The 12,984-nt window shown below is 40.5% G+C and overlaps 1 protein-coding gene across 1 annotated transcript in view; it reads left to right on the top strand.

The window, feature by feature from the left end:
• Nucleotides 1–12,723, top strand: part of ATXN10 (ataxin 10) — a 116,340-nt gene extending 103,617 nt beyond the window's left edge. The window contains exon 11 of the mRNA XM_073000893.2: nt 11,638–12,723. Within this exon, the coding sequence (XP_072856994.2) occupies nt 11,638–11,828 (191 nt within the window). The 3' untranslated portion in view covers nt 11,829–12,723. The remainder of the gene's footprint in view (nt 1–11,637) is intronic.
• The last annotated feature ends 261 nt before the right edge of the window (nt 12,724–12,984 follow it).

Genomic DNA, 12,984 nt, shown 5'->3' with positions numbered 1-12,984 from the left:
CAGACAACATGTACAGAACCCATGATCCTGACATGGAATTCTTAGTGAAACATCCAGTTCCCAATTCAATCATAGTCAAATCCAACTTACTAAAGTCCAGAGGAAAACCGTCCATCTCACCAACTAATAAGGAAGGACAAAAACTTGACATCATAGCCAGAAGAATTTATTCCTTGCAGTCCTTCCTACTAAGAGCAGCTAACTACCAGGCAGCAATGGGCGCTTACCAGTGGCACCTATGGGTGAAAATCTTACCCATTCTTGAGTCTGCCCCTGAATCCATCAAGACAGACCTCATGAACGCCCATGCTGAAGCAACCTCCCTGGCAAGGCAACAGAAAATAGCCGCCAGACATGCTGCCGAAGCTGCATCTAAATCCTTGGCATCTTCCATAGCCATCTGCAGACACACGTGGCTAAGATCCACATCTCTCTCCGACGATTTGATGGCATTGGTCTCTTTCATCAAAAGACTGACGATATCATGGAAAGTGTTAAAAAGATGCATAAAACAGCTGACTTACATGAACCAATCTTCTTTTCGTCCCTACAAGCCAAATTACAGATCCTGTCAATACTACGAACGACCCTCCCAACCCTTCCAGAGATACCAGACATACCGACCCTTTGGTCAACAGCAATCCGACAGACCCTTCTCGACCCCAGGACCGTCGATCCCGACCGCCCGTGTTCGGAACCAGCAATAGCATTGCCAACCCCAAACAAGGGCGCAAGAGAAGGGTAAGTGATATCAACAATATTGATACCCTTATCCATGTTCCTTTAAGGCTGAATCAATCTTTTTTCCCAAGATTGTGACATTTTCTCCCATTTTGGGAACACATCACAAATGACAAGAGGGTCCTTAATATTATTTCATTCGGCTACCGTGTTGAGTTTCAATCCTTACCTCCATTAGGCAACCTCAAATTTACTCCTTACTCTGACACCCTTCAAGAGGAAGTTTCCTCTCTACTAGACAAACAAGCCATTACGTTGGTTCCAACTAATGACTCACTTTATGGCTTCTATTCCAAATACTTCACGGTGCCGAAGAAGGACTGAGGTCTCCGTCCAGTACTCGATCTCAGAGACCTCAATGACTATAGTTGACCTCGAACATTTCGAATGCTTACACTTGACACCGTTATTCCTCTTCTTTCGCAGGGAGACTGGTTCATCCTGATAGACCTTAAGGATGCATACTTTCATATATCCATCCATCCATCCCACCACAATTACCTCCACTTCCATTTCAACAATTTGGCTTACCAATTCTGCTCCCATTCGGACTCTCTGTGGCCCCACGGACTTTTACAAAGTGCACGGCTCCTGTTGCCACTTTCCTTCGTCTTCAAGGGATTCATATTTACCCTTATATCGATGATTGGCTCATTGTAGCACACTCTCGTCTCGATGCCATGAGACCCATCAACACTACCCGGCTTACACTGCAAAACCTCGGTCTTCAAGTCAACTATGCCAAATCCCACCTGGAACCATCCCAAATGGCTAGATTCATCGGAGCCCGGCTCGATTCCATAGAAGCCAGAGCATTCCACAAGACATAATTACAAAAATAAAGCATGTCATAGCGTTGTTTCGGCCCCGAGCCTTGGTCACAGCTCAACACACCCAGCATCTCCTCAGACTCATGTCCTCGACAACCTCGGTCATCCTTCACGCAAGACTCAAACTCAGATCTCTTCAAGCGTGGTTCCTTGCACAGTTCGATCCACAGACAGACAACCAGTTCAAACAACTACAAGTCACACCAGAACTCTCGCATCAACTCACCTGGTGGATCACTCTGCCCAATCTCCTTGTCAGGCATCTGTTACGTTACGTGGTATGGCCTCTCACCCCATCCCCATTTTGTGTTACAAGGAGATTGGAATATAATCTCTTTTCCAATTCCCTCTTCTGACAGGAAACACCCTTCTTTTAAAGTTGTGACATAGATGTTTTTTGGGAGGGCTTCACAACAAACAGTGGCAGTGTTGTAGCTGTCATGATCTTTGGGCAGAAAAATTTTCAGATGTTGATATGCCCTTCCATGTTTAGCTGATGAGAAGAAAGGATTCTTTGACGTGATATTTTATTACAAAGTTCTGTATTATGTTAACATAAGGCTGGCAAACTTTCCTGTGGCCAAATTGTCCATAATTCTTAAAGAGGAAAAAAAGGGATAACTTGCTAGGTGATCATGTAGCTGGCTACTTAGAAAGAGCCAAAATTGGCTGCATTTGTGAAAAGAAAACCTGTGGGTTTCATTTTTGCTCTCTTATGGCTATGGTTGTTGCCTGTCTACACACAGTGAGTCTCTAGTTTGGATAAAATACAAAATATATAAATGCAAGCTAATATTTGCATATACCCCTTTGAATAACATTTTCTATCATTATATGCAGTCTGACAGTCATCTCAGAGGTAGATTCAAAATATTTTTGACCTCATGGCAATGGTTAGTGTAATTGTGGTTTATAAAACCTCAGGTTAACTCTAGAAGAAATCATGTTGCTATGTTCTACAACAATAGCAGTTTGTTTTGTGAGATGCCAGGAAGGACTTTCTTGGGGAAACCAGCCCTAGCACTTCAGATTTAAAAGTGCAGTTTGAGACATGCCACATGCTGTGAAAAAAATCTGTGCTGCTGAGGAGAGCAAAAACAGATGTGATCAAGTTTTAAGGAGCAAACTATCATCGTCATTTTGCTATATGGCAGCTAATACAATTCAGAAGCTTCAAAATGATCAGACACACGAATTGCCTTGAATTCAGATTGCGTTAAAACGAAACAAAGCAGCTAAACAAAACCCATTAAAGGCAGTAACGCTTGGACTTTTGTATCCTGCCTTTCTATAATAAGGTTAAATTCAAGCAGGCTTACAAACAAAAAGCGTTCCTTTGGTATGGGTGTACTTGCAAGGCATAAATTGGACTGACCCTGAGAAAATAACAATAAAACTAATGTGGATTGTTTTAATTTTCATAATTAGATTCTAAGGCAAGCCCACATGGCATCCCGCCAGGGGCTCTTAAAGTTTCTTGTTTGCGGTATATTTGAGGTTGCAAAGACAGTAGAGTTGTGAAGCACATTGCAAAATACAGTGGTGCCTCGCAGAACGGTCACTCTGTAGAGCGACGAATCTGCGCAACGGTGCTGTTTTTGCGATCGCAAAAGGGTACCTAGATAGGGCACAATTCACAGAGTGAAGGTCGGTAAGCGGTTCGCTTACCGACCTTCGCTTTGCGCCCCGCTGATCAGCTGGTCGGCGGGTCCAGAATGGCCGCCGCGTGACCCCAAAATGGCCGCGCGCAGCATTTTCGCGCCCTTGGTAAGCGAGGGGAGGGCGCGAAAACGCTGCTGGAACAGCCGAAATGGCTGCGCGCAGCATTTTCACGCCCTCCCCTCGCTTACCAAGGGCGTGAAAACGCTGCCGGAACAGCCGAAATGTCTGCGCGCAGCGTTTTCGCGCCCTCCCCTCACCAAGGGCGCGAAAACGCTGCACGCAGACATTTTGGCTGTTCCGGCAGCCGTTTTGGACCCGCCGGACAGCTGATCGCAGCCATTTTCGCGCCCTCGTTCAGCGAGGGGAGGGCGCAAAAATGGCTGCCAGCCGCCCGGAAGCATTGTTGAACGGTGAGTATTCAGCCCAATTGGAACGCATTAAACACTGTTTAATGCGTTCCAATTGGTTTTCTTGCCCCGTTCAACGATGCTTTCACACAGCGAGGGTTAATCCGGAACGGATTAACCTCGCTGTGCGAGGCACCACTGTACAATATGTGACTTGGGGTGTGCATGTATGATTTGATTTGGTTTGACTTGCAAATCACGTAGGGGTAATCTTAGAGGGCTGTTGTTGTTTAACCAAGAGGTAGCATTGAATTATTGATGTCTCAATTGTTTTGTTAAGTTTAGAATTTCAGATTTTTTAAAGCAGTAGTCATTGTGTTTGTTTAAAAATTCAGTAATATTCAAAATGTTTGGTAGCCCTACTTATTTGGAGAAATGTCTCTAGAATGTAAAACGGTGGTGGTGGGTGAAATAAAAATAGCTGTTAAAACTGAGTATCATAGACATGGAATGTTTTGGCTTACATTGTCCAAGAGTGTGATTTTTCTTCTCCATTTTTAAACCCAAAGGATTTTTAGTTACATATAAATTATAGGTTTCTATTAAAAATGTCACTTAAAAATATGGGCAGCAGCTGTGGCAAGAATGTTTGTGCCCCATTCTTGGTTTTAAACTAGTGTTATAAGTTTGACTTTAGGGCTTGCTTTTTCCGTTATAAACTGACATTCACAAACTTAATAGACCATCAAAAGAGGCCTGATTACTTTATCTAGGAACTCCAGACTCTTTGTTTGTTTCACAGTGTCATCAGAAATGGGAAACTAAACAGGGAAAATGTTAATAGTTATTTAACTATTAGTTATTTCTATCCCTATGACACTAAGTGTGCCTATAGGTGATTAAACTGTTAACCCTGTCCTATTCATTTTCCCAACTTTGGTTGTAATAATAAAGCTTTTCCTTCCATAAATTTGTCTAATTCCCTTTTAAACCTATCGAATTTGGTGGCATATTGACGAAATATTGTACCAAGATGACTTTGAGTAAGACCGTGTGTTACACTGGCAGATGCAATTGGAGACGGGATCCGACGGTCTATAATAAGAAAGCTGTCAGGATCATGACTAACCACTACCTTGCTAAGGTAAGGGCTGCTAGTCAAGCACACTTCGCTAAACAGATAAGTGAAGCTTCAAATCAGCAGGCGGAACGTTTCCATATAGTTTGCGATCTATCCAGAATTGGTCTAGGTGATGGGCCCCCTTCTAATATCTCACCTGACAAATTTGCAGCATTTTTAAAATCTAAAGTGGAGGCCATCCACCAGGACCTCTCTCCTTTTTTTTTTTTTTTTTTTTTTTTGAATGCATTGGGTCGAGCAGAGATGTCCAGCACTCTGCCTTGCCTGGGGAGATTTGAATTCTTTCAGCCTGTGACGCCAGATATGGTGGACAAAGTGCTTGATTGCTGTTGGGCCACCACTTCCTCTCTCGACCCTTGCACAGCCTGGCTAATCAAAGCAGCCAGGACTATAACAATTGAATGGGTGGGTCACAGCAATAACTAATGGGTCTCTCCAGGAGGGTAAGGTTCCCTTTGCCCTCAAGGAGATGCTAATTAGGCCCATAAGGAAGAAATCAAGTTTGGCAGCAGACAACATTAACAATTATAGGCCTGTTGCCAATGTTTCCTTCCTTAGTAAAGTGGTGGAGAGGGGCTAGTGGCTGAGCAACGTCAGGCTCTTTTGGAAAAAACCAATGTCCTGGATCCATTCCAGTCGGGCTTCATGCCGTGCCATGGCACAGAAACAGCATTGGTCGCCCTGTTTGATGACCTGTTGAGGGAGGCTGATGGGGGCAAAATGTCCTTGTTGGTCCTCGGTATCTCAGCCGCCTTTGATACCGTTGACCACAGTATCTTCCTGGGGAGGCTCTCCAAGTTGGGAATTGGTGGCCTGGCGCTTGCCTGGCTCCGATTCTTCTTGGAGGACCGCCCTCAGAGAGTACAGCTTGAGGAGAGTGTTTCGGCCTCATGGAGCCTCAATTGTGGGGTTCCGCGGGGCTCGAATACCTCCCCAATGCTGTTTAATATCTATATGAGGCTGTGGGGTGGAGTCATCAGGGGGTGTGGGGCTTTGTTACGCTGATGACACTCAGTTCTACATCTCCTTTTCACCTACCTCAGTGGATGCCATTCTGTCCCTTCAGCGCTGTCTGGAGGCTGTTCTGCGATGGATGCAGGAGAATGGGTTGAGGCTGAACCTAGACAAGACGGAGGTCCTGAGGGTGGGCAGCCCCTCCATTGGTGGTTTGGGAAACTCCCTCTCTTTTGGGGGAGTGACTCTCACCACGAAGAGTGAGGTTTGCAGCTTGGGGCTCCATCTGGATCTAGCACTCACCATGGAAACCCAGGTGGTGTCAGTGGTCCGCTCTGCCTATTTCCATCTGTGGCAGATTGCCCAGCTGCATCCCTATCTTGATGGCGGGGCCCTCACCACTCTGGTCCATGCGCTTGTAATCTCGAGATTAGATCACTGCAACGTGCTCTACGTGGGGCTACCTTTGAGACTGATGCGGGAGCTTCAAATAGTGCAGAATGCGGCGGCCAGACTCTTTAGTGGGATGAGAAAACATCAGCATATTTCTCCCCCTCTGGTGGCCTTGCATTGGCTGCCCATTCATTTCCGCATTGATTTCAAAGTGTTAATGATGACTTCTAAAGCCCAAAACAGTTTAGGACCTCGATACCTACCCGAATGCCTTCTCCCACCTAGATCTACTCGAATCACTCGCTATAGCCAGGAAAGTCGGCTGAGGGGCCTAACACCAAGGGAGGCCCGGAAAGAAAGAACAGGAAAACGGGCCTTCTCAGCAGTGGCCCCTCAACTCTGGAACAATCTCCCATCAGAGATTCGCCTGGCTCCCTCGCTCAGTGTTTTTAAGAGCCAACTTTAGACCTGGCTCTTTAGACAGGCCTTCCCTCCTGTCAATACTTAATCTTTACTTTTCTATTTCAATTTTTGTTTATACTTTTTCCATCTTGAATGATACTAACTTAAATTATTATTTTTAATTATGATATTCCTATTGTAAGCCGCTCAGAGTAGACATGGTCTAAATGGGCAGAATAAAAATTTAATCAATCAATCAATCAATCAATTAATCAATCAATCAATGTTCCAAAACTTTGCTAACATAATAAGATGGAGAAAACAAACATTCATAGGGGATATTTAGTAGAAAAAAATGGAGGCTAGCCTTTACAGCATCCATTCTTTGATACAGTGGTGCCTCGACTCACGACCATCCCAACATATGACCATTTTGAGTTGCGACAGCTCCAGCCGCAAAATTTTGCTTCGACTTGCGACTGGCGCTTTGAGTTGCAAACAAAAAAGGCAGGGAAAAAAGGTGGGGAATTCAAATTAGAATACTAACTGTTGGTCGGCGAAGAGCTTCTTTGTAGATCTTTCTCCCCAATGATTAAAGTGTGTGCACTTGCAGAGAGGCTTCGTACTGCCTGGTGCTGCTTTCTGCTTCTGGGTTAGCTGTGATGTTTGTTGGTGTTTTGGTGTGTATTTTTTTTCAGTCCCATTGCGTTCTGATGGGTCTTGCTCTATTTGTTGCTGTTTGGGTTTTTTTCAGCCCCATCGCCTTCTGATGGGACTGGCTGTATGTGTATTTTTTAATTTGTTTTTAGCCCCATTGTGTTACAATGAGGCTGGCTGTTGTGTGTGTGTGTGTGTGTGTGTGTGTGTGTGTGTGTGTGTGTGTGTGTGTGTGTGTGTGTGTGTGTGTGTGTGTGTGTGTGTGTGTGTGTGTGTGTGTGTGTGTGTGTGTGTGTGTTTGTTTTGTTTTTTATGATGGAATGGATTAATCATATTCCAATGCATTTCTTTGGGAAATGGTGCTTCGACTTACGACCATTTCGAGTTACTCCCATCTTCTGGAATGGATTGTGGCCATAAATCAAGGCACCACTGTATGGTGCTTTCAATGTAAAAGAATTATAAAACACTGTTACCTAGTTCAAATCAATTAGCAACATGCCCAAAGACTGGCTAATAGAAATTATATACAAGAATCTTAAACATACAGCTGCAGTAATTCACCCTCAGCAGTTAGTATTTTTTTTTCTCTCTCTCTCTCTTTTGGATAGTTTTATGTGGCTTGGAGCTATCTCAGATGGAAATAGCAAAAAAGGGAGAGCAGAAGGAAAAGTAGCTGTTTGGGACACTTGAAGGGACACGTCAGGCAGAGTAATGGATGGGCTCCATGAATGCGTGAGGATTAAGGCCCCATCCCTCCTCGTAACTTTCCCTCTGTATTGGAGCCAAAGTAGATTTTGTCATCCACAGTTCTTAAAAAGCACACCACAGCTGTCTTTACTTGCAAGTGAAAGCAATTACATGGGGCTCTGTTTAATATTTTGCTCCCAGTCCAGATGGGTGCCCTGCACCAATTTCTTAAAGCTTCTCCTTAGTTTTATTTGTGTTACATTTGTTTACTGCACATTTGAGGAAAACAGCAGCCCCCTGAGAGATTTTCAGAGGGGATCTGACCTGAGCTCCTGACCAAGATTAAAGAACTCTGTGGTTGCCTCATGAGGCATAGTTCCCTTAGAATTCTTATGGAGAAAGGAATGCTTTGTATTACTGACTTGTTTGTAAAAATGTAGCTCTTTATTGCTTAGTAGAATAACACTGGGCATGAAAAGGAAGTATGTACCAGTTAAAGAGTATGCTTGATCAGAACTATTCCCCAAGTGAACAAGTACAAGCTCTACTTGTATAATTATATCTTTAGGTCTCATGGAAGTGGGCTAAATTAATTTAAAAATCAGTTTCTCCTTATGTTTGCATAGTTGATCTACTGCTTCTTAAACAGAAATGGTTACTGTGTCATAATATTAGCAGGATCTCCTGTGTTGTAGTATTGCTTTTGGTATTCTGGTTTAGAAAGCTAAACCTGCGAAATTGGAGCTACTGGGATTGCTGTGTTTTCTTTTGTATCTTTTGGCAACAAATGGATTCATGTTCCTATTTGTAGTAACCATGGAAACTTTAGAAGTACTCTTTCTAAAGCTGAATATACAATAAAGTACTTAAAGTGTTGGTCGGATTATAGACTTCAGAATATGTTCAATTTTCTATCTGTCCTTTGGAGAAGAACAAGAGGATAATGTGAATATTAACTGGGGGTTTGCTTTAATCTTGCCTGACACTTAAATCTGTATAGGTCTCCATCCAGCCATCCAGAAGTCTAAAGCTCACTCAGGATGATCATACATATTCATGACTCTGTATTGGAAAAGCTGCATTCACAGACGGGAAAGTTGCAAACAGATTACAACACCCCCACACACCCCATTTAGCAGGATATATATAAGAGTAAGATAAAGAGATAGACTGTATAACTTTTGGGGGTATTTCATGGAATGTTACTGTATTGTATTTATCATCTGTGTTGTTTAATCACACTCTGGCAGTGTGAACAACAACTCATGTTAATGATACTTTTATTTAAGGTATCTGGACTAGCAGATATTTAAAGATCCCTTAATGATTGCCTTTGTTCTTTAAATATGGAGCCAGTTCATATAGTTGATGCCCCCATGTGGTAGTCTTTGATGGTGAGATGGTCATCCAGATTACATGGAGCACTAATGACTGAACTGTCATTTTCACATTAAATAATGCATTTTAACCTTCATGATTAATAAGAAAAAGAACCAACTCATGAACATGATAGCAGTCCAGTATAGCCTCAGGGGACAATTCTGTGTTTTTGGAAATAAAGTGCTCCATTCATTCTGCTTGCAATAGTAGAAAACTAGGAACTAGAAAAGGGGAGGCTGTAATGATCAGTATATATTTATTACAATCAGTAGATTTTTATTATTAAATTTGGTTTATAATAATGATTCTTCTTCTTCTTCTTCTTCTTCTTCTTCTTCTTCTTCTTCTTCTTATTATTATTATTATTATTATTATTATTATTATTATTATTGCATATATTTTGAATGCAGTAAATCCCTTGCTGCCTTATTTTGCTTAGCCTGTAGGTATGTCTTAATTGTCTATAATTTTTAGTATCAAGGTGGCAATTAAATATCAGAAGTGTCTGTTAAAGATACAAATTTCTAGTGTAGTTTTGTTTCAGAAAGCTGCACTCAAGTAATCAAAATGGTAGTAATGTGATAATTGTCATGTGGCCATATTGGAATGTGTAGTACTCTGTTCCTATCTTGAATAATCTCACCGATTTCTTTTTGTTCCAACTTGATAATTTGGCAGAATTTCTAAAAAGATCTTACTATTCTTTCTGTAATGATATATGAAACAGACTTCCTATAAAAGCTGATTTTATTTTTTAAAAATCTTTTTAAAAATAATAAGTTCTAAAAAAATTAATGTAACTTGGATTAAGTATTTCTGTGCAGTTACTAACTAAATGGTACCTCTGCACATGGTCTTGTTTTTCTTTTTGGTTTGAATATATTCATTTCCTCATCTTGTTGTGAGGAATAAGCTCTTTGGTTGGAACAGCCCTGCTTTTATTGTACTCAATGCATTTGGGCTGGAAGTGTTTTGGGGAACATGTATAAAAAATAGGCTAGTACATTCAAAATCCAACTCTGAACTGAGGGGTTTTTTTCCAAGTTAAATTTGCAGAAGATATGCAAGAATGATCCCTATTTACCGATAGCTTCCCCATATTTCTTCAAGCTTTATAATTTTAGTTGGCATTCTTGCCCCACCCAGACTCCAGACAGCTCCTCTTTTGCCCTCTGGGCAAATGGCCGTATGAAAGTCAGCAAGAAAATATGAAGGTTATGTGTAAATTATGCATAGCTTTCTCTTGGATGTGAAGCTACACGTAGCAAGTAATTGGTGCCCTAGAGGCTCTCTGCTCTTGCATACTGTGAGTCAGAATTTCATGTCTCCTCTGGAAGTATATTGGGAGCAATTATATTTTGTGACACAACATCTTGCTTGCAGCATTTAAGTAAATCATTATAATGGAACGCTCAGAACTTAGTTTATCAATGATAATAGAAATTATTAAACCTGGATGTACTCTCTGTGTTAAATCTTGCTTGAAGGGGGACCACCATGAAAGAGAAATAAATTGTTGAAAGCTGTTTTATTTGTTAGCTTATTAGGAAAAAACAGTGCCTGTGGTCACAGTAGTTTAAATGTATTGTATACTTTACAAAAGTAACACTCTCAAACATATAATGTGTATGTACATACAAATATGCATACAAACAATAAGTATAACATCTAATTATACATTACGTAATTTCTTAAAATAGAAAAAAGCATGGTAGAAAATAGAGGAAGTATGATCTAATTCTAACTATTTTTCTATATAAATAACTACAGCTGTTATCCTGTACAGACATATCCTCCTTTCCTGGGAGTAATTTGCATTACATTTTGTGGGCTTATTTCTGAGTAGACTTTTCTAGGATTGTACTGTATCTCTTTTTTTCATAAGTTAAAAAATATTATTTATTTATTATTTATTTATTTATTTATTTATTTTATTTCTATCCCGCCTATCTGGACATATTAGCCCACTCTAGGCGGCTTACAATAAAAGAAACAATATAATTTTAAAACATTGCACCTAGACTAAGATAGAAATCAAAGAAAGATATAAGAAAGGAAAAATCGTCAGGAGTTTTCTGTTGGGAAAGCCAACTTAATTCTAATATGTTAACATAATATTTATGGAAATGTATCTTCTAAGTTTAATCATAACTTCTGTTTCCTAAAGCTATTTTTATGGTTAAACATTTGATAGCAACTAACTATTCACATGGCCATGTGATCTGCCATTTTATTTTTATTGACCTGTTGTCTTTGGGATACCTGTGAACTTACTTTGTTTTACCTAGATGTAATGTTGGTTAAACTGAGTTGGTGTAAATGGCATTATTGGTTTGATCAGTCTGTTATTAAAATGCAAACACATGTGCATGTGTTCCATAGATATTATATATATTAAGTTAAACAAACCTATGAGATATTCCTTAACTGCATTGAACAGTTATAAGCCAATGGGCAGTGTATGCAATACACAATCTTACTGAACAAAATGAAAGAAATCAAGAGCTCATTGCACAAATGGAGCAGCAGGGCCTGGCTGACAATTCTGTTCTTGAAAGCATGGGATTGAAAGTTGAACAGCAAGACACAAAACTAATTTTGAAATCTGTCAGAAAGATGCCAAATGTATAAGTGGCAGATTTTCACTTGCTATAAAGAAAATGTGCATTTTCTGTAAAATTGGATTAGTTCAGAATAAAAAAGCCTGTCAGCCAGTCTTTCAGATTTTTTTTAAATTCCAGAATGTTGTCTGAGAATTATATCCAACTGATATAATTTCCCTGGCTCCAGAAGATGTTTCCACCAGTAAAACAAGCATGGAAGCAAAGCCCCTTGCCATTCCCTCCCTGCTTTTCCAGATTTCCTTGAGCAGTTTGGCAAGCACTTCAACACAGAGCAGGAAGTGGTGTGAGGGCTTCTGGGAGAAGCAGAAATCACCAAAGGCATTCTCTCTCCATCTTCTGCTGACAGAAGTCTTCCCAAAGGCAAAGAGCACTTGGTCAACGAATTGACACCAGTTGGATATAACCCCAGAAAAAATTATCCTTTAACTCTTGCTAGGTTGACTGTACAAGTGAATTGCAAATTCACAGTTCTGAATATTTGGCTGCTACTGTTCCTTTACTTTGTTCCTTTACTAAAAATGTACTGTATGTATATTACACCAGTTTGTAGCCACAGATTCCAGATATTCATCTAAAGCTTTAATAGGACCCGCTTCCTTCTAAGCTTGAGTAAAAGGGTGAGATACCTAAATTTGCCCTTGCGAGGGCAGAAGCCACATCATTCGCTCCTCCCTTTTAGAAAATGTTTAGAAACAGAGGTAAAGGAAGTGTGAACTGCTCAAGAATGTTCTGTTAGGTGAGTAGGAGAAGCAGTGTTCTAGAGAATGACTGAAATGTCCCATTAATTATTAGACCTGTCTACACTTGATGTTCAGAACCTATTTGATAAATGCCAATTTTCCCTCATATAAACAGTGAAATGTATGTTTATTGTTAAAAAATTAAATAGCAACCTGCATGCATTAGTATCTTGTATTCTTTTTCTATAATTTCACTTTTAAATGCTAACATTTTCTTTACAGCAAGTTTTAGATGTTTCTGTGTGTAAGGATTTCTCTTTGTTTATGGAGAACTGGATGTTTGTTTGTATTGTATTTGTTCCCTTGGTAAGTCAATCCACTTCCCCTTTTATTATTATTTTTGCTTCTCATGGGCTTTTTCTGAATGCTGGAAGACTTAAGAGCTAGTTTCTCACTGTGATTAATTCTAGCAGTTTCTTTTCA

The sequence above is a fragment of the Pogona vitticeps genome, chromosome 5, assembly GCF_051106095.1.
Source record: "Pogona vitticeps strain Pit_001003342236 chromosome 5, PviZW2.1, whole genome shotgun sequence".
Lineage (NCBI taxonomy): Eukaryota > Metazoa > Chordata > Lepidosauria > Squamata > Agamidae > Pogona > Pogona vitticeps.
Note: the sequence above shows the minus strand (reverse complement) of the source record. Positions and strands in the feature narration are given on the sequence as shown.